The 23,268-nt window shown below is 42.5% G+C and overlaps 1 protein-coding gene across 1 annotated transcript in view; it reads left to right on the forward strand.

Moving 5' to 3' along the window:
* HMCN1 (hemicentin 1) overlaps positions 1 to 23,268 on the forward strand; it is a 164,139-nt gene that overhangs the window by 36,305 nt on the left and 104,566 nt on the right. Inside the window, exons 5-11 of the mRNA XM_030279477.4 lie at positions 6,918 to 7,089; positions 8,238 to 8,344; positions 11,318 to 11,438; positions 11,904 to 12,167; positions 12,420 to 12,564; positions 16,077 to 16,198; positions 20,605 to 20,880. Coding sequence (XP_030135337.4) covers positions 6,918 to 7,089; positions 8,238 to 8,344; positions 11,318 to 11,438; positions 11,904 to 12,167; positions 12,420 to 12,564; positions 16,077 to 16,198; positions 20,605 to 20,880 — 1,207 coding nt within the window. The remainder of the gene's footprint in view (positions 1 to 6,917; positions 7,090 to 8,237; positions 8,345 to 11,317; positions 11,439 to 11,903; positions 12,168 to 12,419; positions 12,565 to 16,076; positions 16,199 to 20,604; positions 20,881 to 23,268) is intronic.

The raw sequence follows: 23,268 nt of genomic DNA on the forward strand, positions 1-23,268 counted from the left end.
ACTTCAGTGAGTCTCAGACAGGAATGAAACTTTGGAAGTGCATGAGAAAACAGTTTGGAGAGAGGTGAAATCACATGGTATTTATCTGGAGAGCTGGAATTGTTTATAAATGTTGTAAACATTCCCCTTTGAATTCCCAGTGTAGGCAATAACTAAGTGTAGTTTTTTAATAAAAATTTACCCTGGTTTGTTCCTTCTTTCTGTCCTAAAATTCTGACAATGATAAATGTTGGCGATAAATTGCATTTTTCTACAGCTGTTGCCTAGAAAAATTGAAGTTCTCATGGGGAGTGATAGAAGCTATTGGTAGTGATGTGAAGGTGATCAAAAAGAGAAACTTCGCAGAAGATTCATCCTCCAAAAATTAGGTTAAAATTTGGAAGAAAAGAATTTACCTGTTTGGTCTGTTCCTGGTCTGCATTTTGCTATTATATATAAAGGGTAAAACTGCTCTGTGACACTCCATGAAATCCCTTTATACAAAAGGGGTCACCATGGAATGATATGGTCTTTAAGGGCCCTTCCAGCCCAACCAATTCTGTGACCCTCTGATACTGCCAGTGGGGAATGCTCTTTGCTAGGACTGCAGTTTTAGGGTAAAGGTTTGGTTGGATTGTTGTGGTTTTGTTTTCTTCTGCTTTTGAGAGGTAGAAGTGAGCAGATAAAGCCATTTGTAGGTGCTAGACAGCACCGTGTTCTGGAGTGGAGCTGGCACAAGCGGCTTTCCTGCCTGCCTGCTGCTGCTTTCTGAACTTGACACTTCTGTGTTTCTAAGAACACCAGCTTCTGCCTGAAAGGACAGACTGCCTTGGAGTTTTGGGTAAAGTTTTAAGCAGGGGGTTTCAGTAGCTGCTTTCACCTCCTTCCAGCTTCATCTCAACATTTCTTTTGAGTAAATAATTGTAAAGTCAAAAGATGTCCTGGGTTGCAAGATATCTTGAAGATCATCTCATTCCACCCCCTGCCATGGGCAGGGACACCTTCCACTAGCTCAGGCTGCTCCAAGCCCTGTCCAGCCTGGCCTTGGGCACTTCCAGGGATCCATGGGCAGCCACAGCTTTTTGGGCACCCTGTGCCAGGGCCTCACCACCTCTGCACAAGAGCAGAGGGTGAAATTAGTAGGTGATATTTTGGCACATTTTTTTTGAGAGAGAGGCAAAAACACAGCCTATGGCCACTGGAAAGAGATGCTTAAACAGTGTAAGAGATTGCCTAAGGTGGGAAAAAAGTAAACCCTAAATAACTTTAAGAAGTCTTCCACAATAAGTGCTGAACAATTTGTGTTAAAGCCAAACCCAAAAGACTCAGCAATTTTAGTAATTGTTGACCTTACATGAATCTGTGTCTGGACCAAGTGACTGTGAAAATGAGTTGAACAGATTGCTGCCATCCCCAGTAAAACCTTCTCTGTGGTTTCAGTTTTGGATCAGCACTGATTCCAAGCAGCACATCCACCAGTGGGTGGATGCAAACAACAGGACATCTCACAGAGATCTAATCAGCTGTTTATGGGATAGCCCTCAGGCAGGATTCAGCTGCAATCAAACAATCATGCTTGCCCTCCTTTTTCTCTGAGGAGTCGATGATGTGTAAAGAATGCAGTTTATAAATGCTGAAGCACACTCACCGTTGTGGGCCTAGAGACAGCCAATGCTGGATTGGGGATTAGGGAATAACTACAAAGTCCCTGCCAAGTACCCTGCCAAACCAACGACTTGTTTTGTTAAACCATTTTGATTATTCTACCCCCCAAAAAACTCAAACAAAGCTATTTTTAGTATATAAAGTTTCAAACCATTCCTCTTGTTCTTGCCCTTTGAGCATTAAGTGCAGAATGAAGCAATATTCTAAACTAGATACAAGGAAACACAGCAAAACAGTACTTGATACACATCCAATGCTTGTGTACTGAGAGGACAATGAAAATTTAGTGCCTTTTTTTACTTCTGAAAAACATGGTCTGATTTCAAATACTACAGTTAACTTGGGCAAAATTATTGGTGATTGACAAAGTTGTGTTGGGTTCAGTCCAGCAAAGCATGAAATACATATGTATCTCCACTTATCTGCTGAAGGTAGCGTATCTAAAGAGTCTGGGATGAAGGTCCTATTTTTACAAACTCACTGTGATTTCTGTGTGTTAGATAAATAAGAATATTTATCTTGTTAGAGAATCAAGGCCCCATCCCTTGGAGTGTTCAAGGCCCATGTCAGGGTTCTGAAAAACTTGGCCTATTGGAAGGTGTCCCTGCCTACAGCAGGGGAGTGGGACAAGATGGGCTTTAATGTTCCTTCCAACACAAATCATTATAGGATTGTAATATTTTGAAATGTTGTTCCCAGTGTCTTGGAAAGCCTTTATCAAAGTGCTTTACCGAAGCATTGGAATCCTGGTTTTGAAAAGTGTTTCTTTAGGTGAGATTTCTCTGGTTGCTTTTGTGGACTCAAGGCTTAATTTGCAATACTTGCTTGGGATTTAAATGGATCACAGAATATCCTGAGCTAGAGGGAATCTTTGGAATCTGCAAGGATTGAGTTCAACCCCTATCCCTGCCCAGAGACCCCAATAATCCCACTCTGTGCATCCCTGGGAGCATTGTCCAAACCCTCCTGGAGCTCTGGCAGCCTTGGGGCTGTGCCCATTCCCTGGAAAGCCTGTCCATTGCCTGCCTAGCACCCTCTGGGGGAAGAACCTTTTCCTGATCTCCAGCCTTACCCTCCCTGGCACAGCTCCAGCCCTTCCCTTAGGTTCTGTTCTCATGGCGTTGAGAATATTCCTTAAGCATGGGTTAAATTCCCTGTTAGGAGCAGATTCTCTCTTTTCATAACTGTGACCAGTTTCCAAAAGGTACTAATTTGGACTTGAACTGAAGTTACATTACACCACACTTAATTATCCTTCTGTAAGGAAATTCCTGTAAATGGTTGTGATGCCCAAAAGTTTGTACTGATGCCAGGGGGGGTGTTGAGATGAACTGTGATGATCAGGAGAGTGTGAATATGGTGCAATGGAAAATAGTGGGGATTTATTAGTCATTGGCAGTTCAGGTCATGTCTCCAGGTCGTTTTGATTGTTTGTGGCAAATATGAGTCATTCCTGTGTCTGATGAACTGGATTGATCAGTGTGGATAGAGCTGGGAGTTCACAAGGACTGAGCTGGTGACTGGTCTTTTTTCCATTTCTTTTAGGGTTGAAGCACTTAATTTTTCTTACTTCTAACCTTTCTGTAAGAAGGGAAAAATTCCTGTCCTTAGGCTGCCTAAAAATACATCTTTCTTCCTGATTTTTCAAATAAGTAGAAATGGATCTTCCATATACAGAACATTGATGGGAGGAGAACTGAGAATGACATGGAGGCACAACTTTGACTTTGATGGACGAAGGGGGTGTTGTTGAGTGACTTGAAAGCTGGATGAACTTCTGTGGAAAAAACAAGAGTTTGGAATTGGATGAGAAGCCTGTGAATGAAAGGGATGCTGTGGATGAGACGAGATTGAAGGGAAGGGAGACTGAAGGCAAGACTGGTGACAGAACATTTAGAAGGGATGGTGCAAAAGGCGTTGTTGTTGTGGAGAAGGTATCATTTGTAAGGTCACGGGGAATGGGGTCTGGTGGTGTTCACTCATGAGTGCTCTGCTGTAAATAGAGGTCCCTAAACCCACTGGAGAACATCCCCTTTCTGCTGGCTCTTAGTCCTCTCAGGTGACAGCAACGCAAGGGTTACACCAACACAGCTTGGGTTGGTGTTACATGTGCCTGCTGTCTATGACCAGCGTGTGTTTGGATAATGCTGTAGAGGAAGCAATTTGAAATCTTGTTTCACTCAGTTAAAGGTGTAAAAGCCCCTCCACTGCTTTTCAAGGATACAATGGAGGTGACAAAGTCAAAAGTTCAAAATTACAGTATAGAATGAAGGTTTCTTGAATACCTCAGTTTCTTGCCTTTTCTTCTCCCTTGTCCCAAACAGGCATTATCCATTTTCATAGAAAAAGGAGGAATGGTTTAATGGGAGAAGCAGCTGAGTGCTTCTATTCTGAAGATACATAATGTACAGTGAATGCCAAACAAAGAAAGGAAAAACAAATAGTTACAGCTGGTCTTTCTCTGTTTTCTGTGGAATTTGGAGTCTCTGGAAAAAATAAACCAGGATCCTGTACCTAAGGCTTTTTGTCATAAAGCAACTGCAGAAGGGCGTTTGAAAGGGAGTTGAAAGCAGTCAGGCTTAGTTCTTGTGCTTCCTAACTTTGAAGAGCTTGAGATACAACACCAAAACTTTTCATTAGTGTGGTTTTCATATATGTTATATATATAATTCATGTTTTATTTTTACAGTATTATTTTCTCATATACTGTCTCAATTATATTTTTTGATGTGCATTTAAAAACATTATTAGAATATTTTTCCTCTTTGGGTGTAAGTATGAACCTAAATTTACTTAAGCAATGAAATAGTTAACCTGAAATCCCGTTGCTTTGACTGCTTGAGAAATATTCTTGAGTCTCAGAATAAACAAATGGGAATAGAGGCCATGCTGCACAGATTTTCCAGGTTTCAGTATGCATTCCAAGAAATGACCTGACAGCAGGGCAGGTTGCAAGAGCAAATTTTCTGGGGAAAAGTTATAAATCATTGCTCTATTTGCCCTTCCCCCTCTAATAATATTCATCACGTCACATTTTGGCAGAACAACAAAAGCTGCTGTTCTTTTGGGGGCTTTCTGTAAAGGTCCCAGAGGAGAAAAAACCTACTTCTAAACCAGTGTTACAGCATTATTGCAAAGCACTTTGGAATGACAGGGTTGGGAAATGGATCTCCCAGAATTGCCTATTGAACTTACACAAGCAAGCTGCTGCCAGACTGCAGACAGCTGGGTTGTTCTGTTGCCTTCCATTTTTGGTTTTGATCTTGAAAAACTCTCAGAAACTGAAGTTCGTATGGGTTCATTGAATTTTACAATCCATTTAAAAACTTACCTGTGGAGGTGAGATCCTGGAATTAAATGGGAACTTTTCCATATACCTCATACAAAAAAGTGTCGTGTTCATCTCACTGGGAGTAGAACACTGGAATTTCTTTGGAAGCACTTTTGGGCCCAGATGTATAATTTCTAAAGTAGAACTTGAATGAGTTGGATCTTTTTGAACAACTGTTCCAGGCTTGTCTAAAGCAAACACAAGTTGCTCCCTAGCTGGTGTCACCAGCTGTTGCACAAACCCCAGTTCTCTCTTGGGCCATGTCACTGCAGGCTTTGAGCAGCACAGGCAGTTTTACTGTGATTTTTTGGGTATGCTGTTTTGCAAACATGCCCAAGCAGCTGGCTCGTGCACACCCTTGGCGAGGGGACACCTGGTCAGTGCTGTCTCACCCTGTGCTGGGAGCACTCAGCACAGCTCAGGTGGGAGATTCCTAAGAGTGGAGAGGGAATGATCGATGAAAACCTGCCCCCACCCTTTCAAATATGTTTCCAATGATGCTCTTCACTTATTTAAATTTATTTCATCTTTGCACAAAGGCTGCTGGGTATTCATACTGTAAATGAGAGCAAGTACACTTTTATAGGAGGCTGGACTCTAGTTTCTATCACAAAGTCATCTCACACACAAGCCTATGGCATATTTCCATTTTTTAAAAGATAAAGTAGGCAAGTAATGCACAATAAATCAGGGGAATGAGGTTCTTTTGGGCAATATGTTTAATTGGGTCCTAGGTTGAAGGACTTGCCCCTAGTACTGAGGGGAAACGTACCAGGTTACTTTATTGCTGGTTTCCAAGTCTTGAACTGACATAACCAAAAGATGGCTTTCCTTCACAAGATATTTCTCAATGCCACCACAGTCTACTGCAGCCTATAGTCACGGTACAGTATTACTGTGAGTTACATTCACGTTGTTACACAAACCCAATATTACTTCAGTAGGATTTAAAAATTATGCTGCAGCTCTGTGATGTACAGAGGTGATGCAAAATCATATAGTTTGACAAACCAGGTGTGTTTCTGGGGAGGCTGGGTTGGCTGTGGTGGGTTTCCCTTGGCTAATTGTCAAGCTCCCTCTCAGCCACTCATTCACCCCTTGCAGAGGAGGAATGGGTTGAGGAAGCTTCTGAGCTGAGATAAAGACAGGGAAATCACCGGTTGTTGTTGAGGGCAAGACAAAGTTGACTTAAAGAAAATTAATTTGCTGCCAATTAAAATAGATATTCAACTATTCCTTCAGGTGGTGGGAAGCAAAGACAGGTAGGAACACCTTTGCCTTCACTTGCTCAGCTCAACTTCTCCCCTGATCCTTCTCCCTTCCCTAGTGCCATCAGGAGTGGGGTTGTGGTCAGCACAGATGGGTTTCTCTTGGCTGCTCTGCCTCCTCACACCTTTCCTTTCCTTCACTGTGCCTCTCCCATGGGCTGCTGTCCTGTCCCGTGTGTGCGAGCCTCCGTGCCCTGCAGGGACACACTTTCCAAAATGTGTTCCCCTCCAGTTCCACCTCTGTGCTGTGCCTAACAGTAATTTGTATTAGGCAACAGTAATTTGTCATAGGGGAAAAAAAACATTGGAAAAGTCCAGAGATAGCAACTACTCAGTACATCTGAATGAGAAAATTTTCCTTGTTGCTTCATGCAACTAATAATTGATGAGCAGAAATGTCCACAGGTTTGTGTCCCTAATTCCTTTTAAAATTTACCTGTGGTTGTTGTGTAGAGAAGTATCCAGGTGTGCTTGTGTACTCCTTTAAACACCATGCAGACCATGGCTTTGCTAGTATCTTCTATTAATGTTGCATTTCCTTTAAGTTTTCACGTTTTAAAAAATAAATCAATATGGAATCTCTACAAGACAGTAGAGACAGGCATTTCAGCAGAAAATATTTCAACAGCCAGTATTGCTGATAGTATAGTAACAACTGTTCTTTTCTGTTCTAGGTGTTAAAATGGGTTGAAGAAGCAGTTCAAGCCTCCAAAGTGCATCTCTTGTCTACAGACCATCTGTCCATGGCCGTAAATACTTGGCTGATCCCTTTTGATCCCAGTTTGAAGGAAGTTACAGTGTCCTTGAGTGGTCCTTCACCAGCAATGGAGATTCATAATCCTCTAGGTGAAGTACTTTATACTTTCTTTTGTGATAGTGAAAAAAAGAGAAGGAAAAATCCTTTCTGATATTTTATTTTTTCCCAATGTTCCGTGTTTTTTTTTCACTTGGAGGAAACTGGAAAACTTCCTTATTCTGTCCACTTCATGTCACCTCCATCTTCTTTGTTACAATTTGTCCTTGCATTCCAGATTGCTGGATATTTTTGCCTTTCATCTGTTTTTGTATTCCCTGAACCATCATTTAAAGTACACAGTGGTTGGGTTTTATGCAAGGGAAGTTCAACCACGGTCTAACTTTTTTGAACGGAGAACATTCAGATCCAAACCTGTCTCCCCTGCCCATCTACAGCTGAGTAGTGTGTGATAGGGAGCGCAGTCACAGATTTGGAGCTAATTTGTAATTGAAGGTATTTTGAACAAATCTGTTGTTTATTATTATGTTGATGCCTTAGGAACTTGGAACAGCACTCCAGAAATAAATTCAGATCATATTTTGTATACTCAGAATGACTTTTGCCTAAGAGCATAGCTTAAATTTGAGTAGCTAGGAAATATTTTATGCTCAGGATGGGTTCCTGCAACGTGGCCTGGTCTGTCCTGCACTGAAGCATTCTTGTTCACAGGAAAGAGATTTGCTCAAGTTCTGTGTTGAAGCCATGACAACACACAGTCCTGGGTGCAAGTGTCAGGCTTCACTGAAGCTGTGACCCCACCTCTTTTTGGCCTTTTTCATAGATAGCTCCATGCATCTAAATCTACAGGGTTTCACTGAAATTACTCAAGGCATGTCTAGTAGGTTGTGAAAATGGGCACTGGGACATCCCTGTCTCCAGTTCCTCTTTCCTGTGCTGTAAAAGAGCCAGATGAGTGTTAGGACTGGTGATTCTTCAGGGTCAGCCTTTAGTGAGCAAAATCGCTCTCTAGAGAGCCAATTCCTGCAATCACCCACAAATAAATGAACATTTTCAGTATTCTGTCAGAGAATTATAGGGAATGTTGACTTGTTGTAAATGTCATTGACTGCTAAGTAGTGAGTGTCAAGTATCAGAAATACATTGGTACAAAACAACAATATTGTATTTGCTCTCTGTTTTTTAAACCAATACTGTGTTTACTCCATCCTGTATTTACTTCCTGTTTCTGTTTTTTCAGGCAAGCAACTCAGTAAGGGATCAGGACTGAATGAATTGCTAAATATCCACAACTCTGCAAAGGTAGTAAATGTAAAAGATCCAGAGCCTGGAACATGGACAATTAAGGTAAAGTTATTGCAGAACTTCTGTATGATTGTCCTGTAGCATATAAGGGTGTTGCATAATGATTTGATATGTTATTTATCATAGATACTTACAGCTGAGTCTGTGTTACCGTAAATGTCCTGTGATCTTGTATTTAATATTGTTGTATACCTCTTTATGTAGGTAAAGCTGCATGATCCCAGCTTTCCTAAATGGATGTGGAAACAATCCTATTGGTGTAGATCCTTTCTGACTGAACTATTCTATTGTAGCAGTGTAAATACTCTATAGCCATTTTTGGAGGGGAAGGCACTCGGCACACTTTATAGGCAGTGCTGAATGGATCCTGCTCTGCATTGTCCCTGCCCTAAGCACAGAGGTGCTTTGAAAAGGGTCATCAATTCACACACAGCCCTGGGGGAAGCTGCTGATCCTGCTGCAGAACTGCAGCCACAAAAGCATGTTGAGCTCAGCAGCTCTGGGGAGAATTGTTTGAATGTCTGTCTAGGACTGGGGGCTTATCAAACAAGGGCCACGGACTTTTTATATGGGCAGATAGTAATGGGACAAGAGGGAAATGTTTTAAACTGCCAGAGGGGAGGGCTGGATGGGCTATTGGGAAGGAATTGTTCCCTGTGAGGGTGGGCAGGCCCTGGCACAGGGTGCCCAGAGAAGCTGTGGCTGCCCCTGGATGCCTGGAAGTGTCCAAGGCCAGGATGGACAGGACTTGGAGCAACCTGGGCTAGTGGAAGGTGTCCCTGCCCATGGCAGGGGATGGCACTGGGTAACTTTTTTAAGGTTCTTTCCAATTCCATGGTTCTGTGACCAAAAGTGCTGAAAACCAGTACAGAGACTGGGCTGTTAAAAATGAAAATGTTTTGGGTCCTGCTGTACACATAACATGAGCCACATTGGATCCTGAGACCTTTTCCTACAAGTCAATGCCTTAGGATTCACTTCTCTCACTTGTTGGAGGCTTCTGGGGTGAGGGATCAATGCAGCAAATATCCAGTGCTCTCCAGCCCAGAGGGGCAGTGCAGGAAGAGCCCTGTGTGCTCCTGGCTGTGTGATGTGAGCTGAGCCACTGGTGTGTGCCAGCACCCAAGTGCTGGCTGCAGGGGAGGAGTCCTGGGCTCAGGGTGGGACACCTGCAGAGCCAACAGTTCCCAAGCACAGGTGGCATGCACTCCTGGCTGCAGGACAGCAGCCCTGCCAAGCCATCAGGCTGCTCCTGCAGGCAGGACCTGGGAGCCTTTTCGGGGTATGGAGTTTTTTAGGTTTTTTTTTTCCTAAGCTCAGCATAATGCTTTCTCTAGCTCTGTGGAAAGCATGGATAAAACATTCAAATTAATGCATTTTGGGTTGAAACAGAAATGAAGAAAATCTCTTGAATATGTAGTTGAAATATTTAAATCTAAATTTTATGTATTTCTTCATAGATATCTGTATTTTGGGCAATTTTTTGATGTTGTTTGCAAAACAGGAAAGCATCTTTCACAAATGTGTGCTTGCTCTTTTGATTATACTCATCCAGCCTGGGAGGGGAAACACTAATGCAGATAGTCTCTCTAATCCATGTTCAGCTACAAATAATGAGAAGAGACCTAAAGTTAATAATTGGGAAGCAGTCCTGTGTGATAGAACTAATTCCTGGTGTTTGCCTAAACACCCCTAGCTCCTAGACATGACAGTGAGAGATGTGTTTATTGTTATTAGGAAATGGTAAAATTTTATAAGGGTTTTGCGGCCTTAAAACTTGCAACTATCCAAAGGTCTGAGTAATTCATAAAGAGAAATGATTTCCTAGTATATTTTTCTGTGGATTGTTTACTCGGCTTTAGTCACTGGCTTGGTTTATTTACACAAAGATTTTAAGAGTTAAGACTTAAGCTTTGTGAAAATTTTATTCACACCATAAACTCCTTATACAGATGCACCAAGCTATAAAACCAGAACTTTATCATAGAGTTTATCTAGTGAAATTTTAACCAGCAATTAACACTTGATACCTTGAGTTGCTTGGCACAATTAAATATTTCTTTATATTGTTAACAGGCTTATATAAAAAAGGCTTTAGGGGTGCTATTTCTGAGGTGAAAGGCTAACTAAATAGAAGGAAATAGGTTGTTTTAATCAGATAGACATCGATTTGTCATGGTGTCTAATGCCTGTCCAAAGGCTGTTAGTTAGAAGAAACAACTGTTTAATTTGATACTTACATGCAGTGATGGCAGGGGGGGTTACTCTGGAGTAACCTCTCCCAGAGAGTTGCAGGAATTTGAGAATGGATCGGATAAAACTCCAAGGAAAGCTCAATGGAAGCTTCCAGACACCTGAAGGGTGTAGAAGTAGGCAAGGACAAAAAGCCATGGGTTCCTGTGCAGCTTTGGCAAGTTGCAGTTGACCTTTCTTTTTCTGCATAGAATCAAAGGAAGTAACATATAACTACTTTGGTTTGTCTTCTTTAAGATGAAAGTTGTGCATCAGTTGTAGTCTCCAGAACATGAAGCTCAGGCTGTTCAAGGGTGATGTTCTGATTTGTTTTTTGCTGGTTGAAACAGAATGATAAGGTGATGGTACAAGGGTACAGACCAGAGGGGAGAGGTACCTGTGCACCTTCTGTTTCCCCTTGGCTGGGGAAGTGAAGCATCTTTAATGCATAGATTTTTGTGTTATGTTCTGATTCACTCACCATTTTCTAGTGGAGTTTGAAATGGTCAGGTCCTGACTCCCAGACCACTGCCATTGCAGGCACTAGCACCTGGCAAGGACTTGTGGATATGTTGGTGTGATTTACTTCCAAGACAAACTGGCTCTCTCTGCTGTCACCACAATTTTAGGACTGGATGTGAAAGCAAAGCTTTATTCAAGGTGCTTTTCAATAGCACTTTAGCCATGAGGCTCCTCTCAGTGCTGTTGTTAGCCCTGAGCTCGGTGGCTGGCTCACCTCTGTGCACTCCTGCAGTGCTGATTCCTGTGCTGGCTGTTTTGCAGACCTCCAGCAGCGGGAGGCACTCCGTGCGCATCACAGGGCTCAGCACCATCGATTTCCGGGCTGGCTTCTCCAGGAAGCCCACCTTGGACTTCAAGAAAACATCCAGCAGGCCGGTGCAAGGTTTGTTTCCACTTCAGTCCATCCTAAATAGCTTCAGGCCCCCAGAATCAAGTACAGCTCTATGACGAGCTTTGTGATAACTCTGGGGAGGGGACTTCATATCCTTGTGACATAAATACAGATATTTTTAACTACACCTCAAAATTACAGTGCTGTTTCTGTTATTTTTGGAGCTTCAGAAAAAGACTTTGACCTAGGGGCGTGGTGAGGAGTTAATAAAGAAGCTGCTTTTTCAGAAACACCTGTTGGAAATCAGTAATTTAAACCCTCCCCAGCTGGGTCTCCTCATGGCTAATAAGCACAGCTCAACTGAGCACAATTTATTCTTTCCTTACGCAGTAGGTAAGGGCTGGAGCTGAATGGTACATTCATGGGGTAGTGAGCCATGCTGTTGGAATTTAATCTTTTGAGTTTTAATTATCTGTTTTCTTTAGCACTTAAAATAGTGTGTTTCTGTTTTTCTAGGGATTCCTACCTTCATGCTGCTGAATACCACAGGGATCCTGCTTCCAGCTAGAGTAGACCGACTGGAACTTCTGAGTATTACAGGGGAACTCCTTAAGACCTTGCCTGTGAAATACTATCCTGACAGAAAGCCCTATGGACTATGGAATATTTCTGACTTCATTCCACCAGATGAAGCTTTTTTTGTTAAAATAACAGGCTATGACAAGGATGGCTATCTTTTTCAGAGAGTTTCAAGTGTTTTGTTTTCTAGTATTATTCCTGGTAAGTGACTTTAACTTGAATTGACTGTTCATTTGTCTCATCTGAGTCAGTTGAAATTGAGGTCTTGTATGCTTTTATAACTTATGCAAGCACTTTCTGTGCTGCTCCCTTCCAAAGGTCTGTCTCTAGTTCATGATGGTCAATACCTCCTAAGTGGAGCTTTATCAGAAATTGAGCTTCCTTTTAATGAAAGGATAGGATGTGTGTTAGTAGCTGCTGATACACTTTCTGGGGAATGTTTTCTTTCTTCAGATGCCCCCAAAGTTACAATGCCCATGAAGACTCCAGGATATTATTTACAGCCAGGCTCTGTTCCTTGCCATGTTGACAGCCTTATACCTTTTACTCAGCGTTTTACTAAAAATGGAGTAAAACTGGGAGTGGATCAGTTCTTCAAGTAAGTAGTGACCTCTTTTCACAATGCTGCTTCATTTCCTATTCATAGCTTATGATTTCTGTTATTATTTACTGCTGTGTGCTGTCTACATCCTGCTACTTCTAGTCTATTATATTTGGTGCTCTTCATCAGGACAGCTGTATTTTGTGGAGATATTGATAGTACTTATATATGTAGAGAGATATATCTATGTATGATGTAAGGAGGAGGGTGTACGCTGTGTACATGTGATGGGGTTTATAAGGTTCTGGCCTAAATTCCCCTCAAATGTGTGCTCTGAAGTTATGATAAACTGGGTCTAAAAGTCTAGAAAGTAAAAGGTTTTAATTTATATTTTTAATTATGTAAACTTGGTAACTAGCTTTGTTTATTAAACACACTTCTCACTCTGGCCCCAGTGATACATAGATGACTGGGCATACATTAGTTTGTTTGTTTTTTAATGCCTTTCATGGATGCCAAAGAAGCATATACTATGACCTGCCCTAGAAACCTTCATCTTCAGTAAATCTCTCAAAATAGCAAAATGTATGTGGGATATACCAGAAGGCTCTTCGGATTTCTGTATAGAAAAAGAAGTGTGTGCCCTTTGTCTGTAGGGTGAGAAAATAATAATTTAAAAAAAGGCGAATTAGTTAAAATACTTATAGAGTACCCCTTTTAATTCTGTTTGTTAAAACCAAAAGGGAAGTGTGCACTAGCAAACAGTGTCAGCAGCCTCTTGTGCAGCCCAAAGCACCTCAGGAGCAGACTGAAGACTAAATTCTGCATTGCCCAGCAGGTACAGCATACCGAAGTCAACACATCCTGCAGCTCCCTTGTGCACTGCTGGCAGTGGGAAATGCTGCAGCTTGGTGTGGTTTGGGTTTTAATGAGGTGCCACTGACACACAGTCAGCCCCAGCACAGCACATACTTGGGCTGCTGTGTAATGTTTTCCATTCCTTAGGTATCAAACCCACGCTTTTCCTTGTTCTTCACGCATTCAGCACTGCTGATTTGGTGGTGTTTTTCTTTTTTCTGTTACAGAGCGGATGAATGAACGCATCATCCAAGTTAATTTAACAAAACATATCTCAAGCCAAATATTGTTGTTCACAGTTAAATAGGATCTAATTCAGCTTGGCTTGTTTGCCTCTTATTTGTAGTGAAGTTCCAGGCAGGGTTTGTCCAGCTTAGTAGTTCAGTGCAGGTTTGAACTGTAGTATTCCTCTGTTGAATATCATATTTCTATTGTGACAGCCATCTATGTGAAAATACCCTTAGGATGACTGCAGGTTCAGGGCTCATGAGGAGAACAGACTTTGAAATTTGATTTTTTAATTGACTTTGGTTCTAGAGGTACTATCAGCTGCAGTAATAATTCCTAATTTAAAATGAGTAATATATGTTAGGAAGAAGAAATTTTTGTCAAATTGTAACAGCTTTGTCTTTCTACATCCTGTGGTAGTGTAGTAAGAAAATTTGGGTTTTGCTTTATATCCCAGTGCATTTTTTTACCAGCCTGATAAAGGAGGTTAAGAGCAGTAGTTGAGCACCTCATTCCAGTGGGCAGTGGGAACTGAGCACTAAAATTTCTGTACATTATATGTATTATAAAAAGCAGATCCCACCAATCCTGCAGAGATTAGAACCAGCAAAATTAAGACATTAAATTCTGACAAGAAAGGCAATTCATGTAGTTAAGCAAAACAACAGTCATGATAATTAAAAGATTCACTGATAATCAGCTGCTATTTTTGGTTGCTATTCAAGTCTAGTAAACTATGCAGAATGTATCCCTCCAAACCACGTGCTAGGAAGTGAAATTATAGGTTTCATTTCTCCCTGTGAGCCGTACCCTTCTGCTGGTGAGCTCCCAGCTGGGTCTGGAGCAGCGTGGTGGGAGTGTCCAGGAGGCGAGGTCCAATACAACCCAAGCACCACCGTGCTCTCTGCATGACTGAGGACCAGGGGGTCATCTGGGCTGTGGAGTTTGAGTGTTTGTAGTTGCCCAGCTGCCCAGACAAACAGCCTAGTGAGAAGATTGCATGTACAGTAAAATTAATTTGGTAAATAATGTTGGTGCTGGAAGGTGCTGAATTATCTCATGACATATGCTGTGATTTGTGTGCAGTTACAGCTCCTTACCCAGTGCCAATGTGTGGAGCAGATGCCCTGAGCTGTGTGTTAGTCCTTGCTGCTGGTGTTGGTTTCATTTCTAAATTTTTCTTTAATAGTCCACCACAGGTCTTTGTTTTGCCAAGCTGTTCCATGCCCCTGGGCACATTTCCCTTTGTGCTTCTGTTCTCAAGGCTTCCACGTTTGACATCTGGCATGTAGCACGAGTCAGGAAGGAAGCAGAACAGGATTGCCTAACCTCACTTTTACCATACTTTCCATGAAATAAAGGAGTTTCTCACTTGTTATTTGGAAGAAACACCACCTTATTCTTTAGTGCTGGCAGTTGCTGCCATGTCCACATGCCAGCATTGCACTGGGAAATGTCACAGATTTGAAGTATGATATATTAGGTTATCTAGAGTAAGTATGAAGTAAGAGGGAGCAAGTAGAAAGCCATTTAAGGTCACCCTACACTGTTTTCATTTGTGGTGTGGTTGGATTGTCTGTCTCATGGTGCTGCAGCATTGAACTTCCATGCAGATTCCAAGTCTCTTGTTCCTTCTGTATTCTTTAAGGGCTGATAAATCAATCTATTCAGACAAACAAAGGGGTCATTAATGTAGTGTTTTCCTGTAATGTGGCAATGACTTGCCAAAGCTCTCACAGATATTTTGGTGCTTATCAGTTTTGTTTATGTGCCATAGCAACAGACCATGGGGAGCACTGGGATACTGCAGAACCACTGGTTTGCTCATTTATGTAGTCCTCTGTGTGTCTGTAGCACCAGAAGTTTATAAAATGTGGTTTTGTATCATGAGAAACTGAGAATGTTTGTTTTGAAGCACATGAAGCAGCCTACGTAGCTACAATTTTATTCTCTTCTTGCTTTCACATTATGTTTGATACCAACATGGTGTTACTGCCCAGCAGCCTTGGCCTCGCTGGGATCTAGAGAAAACCTGCAGTGGTTCTCTGGGTTGCTGTACCTGTGAGTTTGGGAAGCTCAGGTGGGAGGATGAGACCTTGTTGCCTTTGCTGGTAAGAGTCACGGGTTTGGTACCACACACTGGCTCTGCACAGAAACTTGCTGGCATCAAGGAATGTGTCTTCTCAGGTGGGAAATACAACAGAGCACAAGCAGCTGAGGGACTGAAAAAAATACATGGCATTTGGGTATTGTGTGACAACTGCTGACTTGTTAAAGGTTTATTTTTTGATGTTCAAGTGGGACATTCTGCAAAATCTTAAGAGAAAATAATCATCCATAAAGTGACATCCAGTTTGATGAATCAGAGGGTCTGTTTTGCCTCTTGATGATTGTGAAACTTTCCTGTGTCTGCAGTCAGGAAACCGAGCTGGTGTAGCTCTTGGTTCCTTGAGGGATTCAGTGGGTGCCCTTTTCTCCTGCAGAGAATCATCCAGCATGAGCTGGGACATTGCCCAGGTGTCTGTGTCCGACGAGGGCTTTTATGAGTGCGTGGCCAGCAGCACTGCGGGGACAGGACGTGCGCAGACGTTCCTCGATGTGTCAGGTGCGTCCCCACCGCCCTTCTGGGGTGGATAACGGGCTCAAACACTTAAGAAAAGCATATGGGGCCAATAAAATGCATTCCCAGTTTTAAGTGTATTTTTAATTACTGTGTTTTTGCCTCACCCATGTCCACAGGTGAGCTGAGGTTTATTCAGCAAACCTGTTTTAAATATCAAAGTTGGTTTGGTTTTAGTTCCTGCTATCAGTTGGACTTGCAGAGTAGATCTGACCTGTAGAATCCAAAACCTAAATCTCAGATTTCAACTGTTCTTATTTTTATTTCACTTTGTAGCAATTATTTGTTGGCTTGATTGTATGCATGTATAGACAAGGAAGTAAGAAAATTGTGTTCAAATTTCTGCTTTTATACAATACAAAATTCAGTAAATTGTTGGAAATCTCATCTATTACCTTGAATTTCTTTAAGGTAATAAAGATGAGAAAGTAAAATGAATAAGGTAAAAACAGGGCTAATCACAAATATAATTTTCAATAAACAGTAGGCTATTTCTGTCTGTGGGTGGATGGGTGAGATCCCTGTCCATACTATAGCAAATTTTGTCACTTAATTTTTCACAGTTGCAATGCAGACAGTGAGAGGGAACAATAATTTCTGGTTTGTAGCAAAGATCCATTCTGTACAGCCTTGTGTTGGTGTTGATTAGATATGCTAACCATATGCTAACAGCAAAGCTGTTGCTGGTGAGCTGGAAAAACACTGGAGCAGTTAATCTGTGACAGGGAGGAATGGGAGAACTCAGAACAACATTTTCAACTCAGGGTTTCATTTAATGGCTTGAAATTAAAGTTGTCTTGCCTCATATCTCTTGCAGTAGCTACTCCAGGTAGCCACTCCAGATGGATTATGAGTCACAGAATCACAAACTAATTCAGGCTGGAGTCACCTCTGGAAGTCACCTAGTCCAATTCACAGCTCAAAGAGAATTAGCTTCCAAGCTTGGCTGTGTTTTTCAGGAACTTGTCCAATCAGTCTTTGAATGTCCCCAAGGGTAGAGATTTCACAAGTTCGTGGGCAGCCTTCAGTGCTTAACTACCCCCACTAAAAAAATATTTTGTATGTCTGGTCAGAATTTCCTCTGCTGCATGTTATGAACAAAGACTCTCATCTTTCTTTTCCCTCCCCTGTGCCCTGAGAACACTCTAATCATGTATTCCCTAAAACAACCCTTTCAATAGCTGAAGAGAGTGGCTCCATAACCCTTCACCTTCCCTTTTCCAGGCAAAGATGTTCCTTTCATTGTACTATGAGCAAATTCTTAGAAACTACCGTGATTGCATTGATTTTGTGCAAGGCAAAGTTTGTAGAGAAAGAGTCCTCTTGGACCAAGAGATGAATTTGAGGAGAGGAACATCCTTTTATTCACACAAAGTACTGAGTAGAAGGAAACAGTAACATCTGCCCTACCCAAGTCCTGGTTCTAGAGCACTAGTTTATATTTTAGCCACAAAAATCCTTCAAGCAGAAAGGATATTCCCAGATGCTCGTTTCAGACCATGGCTTGGAGGGCAAGCAATTGTGGGCATAAAGATTCTCAGTCTGGAAGTTGCAACCATTCTCCTCATCAAAGAGAAATGTGAAGGAGAATCCTGACCTTTTTCTTGTGATGTTGGTAACACTTGAAAGCCAAGAGTAATAAGGGGGAAAATCCCATATCCCCTCTTTTAAAAAGCACAAGAGATAGCCTGGAATTGAGTCACTGTGTAAACACGACAATTTGTTCTGCTCAGTGCCCTGCAGAGGATTAATGGGAGGGAGATGCTTTGAAATCCTTGTGTACAAATATTTGCAAGAAAATTACTTGAAATTTCTTCTTGAAGCAAAGTAAACAATCTTTTCAAGTGTTGTTGGTTTACCCAGCTGACAGACAGTATAGCACAGATAATCCCTTCTGGCAGCAGTTGTGTAAAAGGTATTGGAGCTGTGCCAACATTTTCTCATTTCACAGAAAGTGAGCACTTGAGTTTGACTTTTACTCCTGTTAAATCTTTAAAATGTCAAACGGCTCATTAGCTTGTGCAGCACCCTAACTGAAGGGCCAGTGAAGTGCTGGGGGATGGCTGAGTGTGAGCACTGCTGTGGGCAGTGGCTGGGGTAGTCCAAAACTTGTGTTGTCCCACTAGGCTGGCCACCAAAAGATGGGGATTCCAGTCCTCTACTGGCCTCACCTCTCTTTTCTGAGTTTAGAGAACACATTTGATGATAAGCCTGTGGAAAGCAGTAAAGACTTACTGTTTCTCACAAACACCCCAAACCTACAAGTACAGGAGAGAAATTCCATTCAGTAAGCAAGTGTAGCTCTCTCCCTGACTCTCCTCTGCATGGGTTAAAGTCTATGGATTTGGCAATGGGGGCAGTTGCTGTCAGGACTGTGTTCGTAGGGAGGCAGAGCTGCACACCCAGCACACAGTGCTGTGCAGGGATCCAGCACTGAGCTTGTGAACCTCATCTGAGACTCCTCAGGAGACCTTGAGGAGGAGGATTTATGGCTGGTTCTGGGCTTAGGAGTAACTTTAACCCTTAATAAATACAGATTTTTTTTAAAATTCCCCGTTATCTTGCTTTTTTTAGGATAGTTGTGTTTTAGTATGTACTGATAAAGATTTGGTTTTGCTCTTACAGCTGTCTCATTTCTGCACAAGCGTCTCTCTCAAAGTATTATTTATTGCAGAGCTTTCTTTGTTCAAGAACCAGTCTGGGGAAAAGCAAATAGAATATATGTGATATTTTTAATGGGAATGCATAAAGTCATAAATAATTCATTTTCTTTCTTGAAATGTTGCCTCCTTGATCAGTGATATCTCAAGGATGTGCAGAATGACTGCTGCTATTTTAACCATCTGTGGTTTCAAAGTTTAATTTCAGTAGAATATTACTGCATCTGCTTTCTTCTGGGAGCATGGTAGAACTGTACACATGGTCGGGTAGAAAGGAGACAACAAATACTGGGAGTAACAACATAAAATATGCACAGGAAAAGATAATGAAATTCCCAGAGATTTGAGTGGAAGTGAGAGTTGAAGGATGTTGTATATAGCTGCAGGAATTCCTCCTGCCTGGCTGCCAGAGCTCATGCCATGTACCCAGGGACAGCTGGTGAGCAGCAGCATGGCACTGCCTGAGGTCACTGTGGGCTCCCAGAGATGGGCTGGGACCCCAGGCCCCCCAGGAGCTGGTGCCACTGACATGAGGTTCCTAAACCCCTGGTGTGGCTCCAGCAGCTGGCACCCAGTCTACTCACACTGATCCCCTAGTAGCTGGCACTTAATATTTGCAGGGATACAGAGAAGGAACAGGGACTGAGGTTACCCTGGGAGACTTAAAAAAGGGATTTACTAGTGAGAGAGGACAGGCTGTGCTGGCCAGGGCTGGGGCAGACAGGGCACTGGCTGATGGTGCTTTGCAGGGGACAGGCCCCTTTTATGTCCCTTCCTGCCTATGCCTCCCTTCTCTCCTCTCTGATTCACTTCCGTGCATATTCCTGCATGAGTTTGCCAGCTGTCCCTCACCCCCACCATAGCAGGGACCTCGGGTTTGTGTCCTTACCAGCTGCACAGCCTGGGCTGGCCCCTCTGTGCAATGATGCTGGTAACTTCTGGTGCCCTTCAGTCAGCATGAGGAGTGGCTGTTGGCATTGTGTCTGCTGTCTGTCTGTCAGGGCTATCTCTATAGTGTGTTTATTACCTCCCCTTTTCTTACCTTATTTCATGAGGTCCTTAATTAAATTAGAGTATGGATGCTTTTTCCTTCCACATTTTTGTATAGAATCCATCATGAAAAGAGCTCACTAATGGTGCTAACACTAATAGTGGTAACTTGGTTCCATTGTTGCTGCTGGAAGAATTTCCTACTAACATTTTTTTCCGTATACAACCTATAAAAATCGACTGCATAGCTCAGGTGTCACCAGGTGGGGTCACATCTGGGGCAGAGATTAGACTTGGAGGCCTATGGTGGTCCTGTCTCCTTCCCTTCATTGTGTTGCTGTCACACTGATCCCTTGTTGGCTGTGCTCAAAAAACACAGAGCTGCCCCTTCTCATATAGGATGTGATTTTTCATCCTACGGGATGTGATAGTTTGAATCTAGACCAGGTGCTCCCTTGTGATGTGAACTCCTGGCAGGTAGCTCAGCATCAGAGAATGAGGCTGCTGCCCTGGGTTCTGTTCGTGGCTTCAGAATGGGAGATGAAACCAAATATTAAACCTGTATTATTAAATAATGCAGTTAAATTTATTGTTTCACCCTTAACCTATTAGTTAAATAATTAAATATTTAAATACTAAACTCTTTCTGTTCTGTAGTGTGCCTAGAGTTGTTTATCAGGAACGCACAGATGCTGAGAGGTGGCTGGAATGTGTCTCACGCCACTGTTCTCCGTTCCGCAGAGCCCCCGCCGGTGCTGCAGGTGCCCGCCAACGTGTCGGTGGTGCCCGGGGCCGGGGCGGTGCTGAGCTGCCTGGTGCTGAGCGCGGGGCAGTACAACCTGACCTGGCAGCGGCACGGGCGCGACGCGCGCCTGCAGGACCCGCTGCGGCTCCGCGTCCTGGCCAACCTGTCCCTGGAGGTGAGGCCAGCCCAGCCCTCGGACACGGGCAGCTACAGCTGCACGGCTGCCAACGAGGGCGGATCTGCCACGGCTGCTGTCTTCCTCACCGTGCAAGGTAACCGTGGGATACCCTGCCTGCAGCTCACTTGGCAGGGCTGCTGTTGGAACAGGCTGGTCACAGCCTTGGACAGGCCCATCCCTGGAAGTGTCCAAGGCTGCATGGAGCTCAGAGCGACCTGGGATGGTGGAACCTGTCCCAGCCCATGGCAGGGGGTGGAATGAGGAGGGCTTTAATATCCCTTCCAACCCAAACCATCGTGTTTCATGAAAAAACCATCCCATTTCATGAAAAATCAGTCAGAACTAAAAAAGGCAGCATGAGTGAGACCAAACAAATCTAGGTCTCGGCTTTTGCTGTATACCAGGAACAAATTTAAAAGAAATAAAAAAATAAATACGATAATTGGTATTGGAGCAAATATTTTTGTAATTTTAAAGTCCTGCAGGATGTTTTTTTTTTTTTTCCTATTTGCCTTGATTGTGTGGAGGTTTCAACCTTGGTTCTTTGATGCCTGTCTATGGGTGAAGAGAGAACTCAAAATCTTATAGAAAGAAAATTATTGTCCCTTGTAGGTGATTCCAACAGATTTCTGCTGCTGATGCTGCTGGGCCATGTTCTGTGCAGAAGGGGGTACCATCATTAATGAATTTTTCTGATATAATTCTAGAAATTTGTTAGCTAATAGAAAACTTAGAATTATGGAAAAAAGACATTTTGAATGGAATATCTTGACCTGATGTGCTCCAAAACAGAGGTCGAAAGTGGGGTTTTAAAAGTTAATAAAGGGATGTTGTTTTTCCGATATTTGTGTCCAAGGTAGAATAAGTAGATGTGGAACCACTTGTGTAGGGCCTAGTACAAAATACAGCAAAATGAAGTGTGGTTTTTCAGTATCTGTTTGAATTACCCTTAGATTGCTGCAGCAGAGTTTTAACTTATTTTCTAACTAACTTATGATTTCTCTAACCTAAATTTTTAACAAAGCTGGAAGGAAAAAAGTAATGAAAAAGCTTCAAACCCCATGCATTTGGAAAATCTAGTTTTGAATTGTACAGAATTTTTCTATCAAGACACTCATTCAAGCATGTCAAAGGTATCAAGAGAAATGCCTCCCTCGTTCATCTTTTCCTGGGCTTTAGGTTTTTCTCCCTAATATCTGTAGCTCAGCTGGGAGCTTTAATGCACCAACCAAATTGCTCTGGTGCTTTTTTTTCCTAGAAAATCTAACAGAGTTTTACTGCTGCCACAACAGAATATTAAGTTTCAAATCCCTTATATATGTGGAATGATTGTATCAAATGGTTGGGAGTTACATTTTGGCTGGTCCTGGTAGTGCTAACAGCTTTCAAACATGTTTTAGAGAACCCTCTTGGACAGCTCAGACAGCCTTAGCTGAGTCTGCGTTCAGTTTTCTGTATTTTTTTTTTTTAAGGATGCTTAGAACAGAATAAATACATGTGAAGGACTAAGTTGAAGCTGAATTCAGCTTTCTGCAGTAGTGCCTGCCTATTTTGTTTGGAAAAAGTAATATAGTGCCAGCTTTCCCAATGGCTGCATGCAGAAGCTGAAGGGTTTGCAAGTACTGTTACTTGTGATCATTTTAGTTTTTCTGGAAAAAATTATTTCCATCAGATTTCTAGGCTACTTAGTGTGTGATTGTTATGTACAGCTTGCAGTGCTTGTTAGGACCTGGAGTGGTTTTCAAAAATCAGTTTTTATTTGGCAGTAAAGAGTAAAAGGTGGCCATATGTAAGAGCTACAGCTTTATGGGCTTGTCGTTATTAACATGCCAAAGAGGGAAATTTGAAGTCTTGTTAATTGATGGAGATGGGTCCATGCTTTGTGTAAGTTATTCAGAATGTCAAATTAAATTAATCCTGAAGCCCTTTATTATTGTTGGACAAGCTTCATATAGCTCTCTGAATTTCTGATCATGAGCGAGTAAACACTGCTTTCATCCCCATTTTCTCTCTGGGGGTGAGTTAAGGCAGAGAACAAATGCTGCTGGCTCTAAAAATTACCCAGCATCTGCTTTTCCTGCTGAAGGGTGTTGTAATAAACCCTTGTTTTGAAAGTGTTGGGTTTGATGCTGCTGTTTCTGAAAAGGAACATTGATGTGACTCCTGTGCCAGCATCTGTGCAAGTACAGCCTGGAGCCTTCGTGGGGCTGACTTTGCGTCCCAGTTGTGTGCTCTGTGCTCAGGAGAACACACTGTCCTCATCCTTTCACTGCTCTCCACAAGCAGGACACAGGTAGGGCACAACCCTGTGTGAAACTTGGGCCTCTGTAGGCTGGGGGTGCTGCCCAGAGCACTCTGGAAGGTCCTGGAATGCAGTTTGATAAATCCTAAGGAGTCTTGATGCCCACTGAGTGCTAGGACTAAACAGTATGTGCTCAAATTTGGAGTTGTGCAAGAGTGGCTATATATTGTGAGTTGTTCA

The sequence above is a fragment of the Taeniopygia guttata genome, chromosome 8, assembly GCF_048771995.1.
Source record: "Taeniopygia guttata chromosome 8, bTaeGut7.mat, whole genome shotgun sequence".
Lineage (NCBI taxonomy): Eukaryota > Metazoa > Chordata > Aves > Passeriformes > Estrildidae > Taeniopygia > Taeniopygia guttata.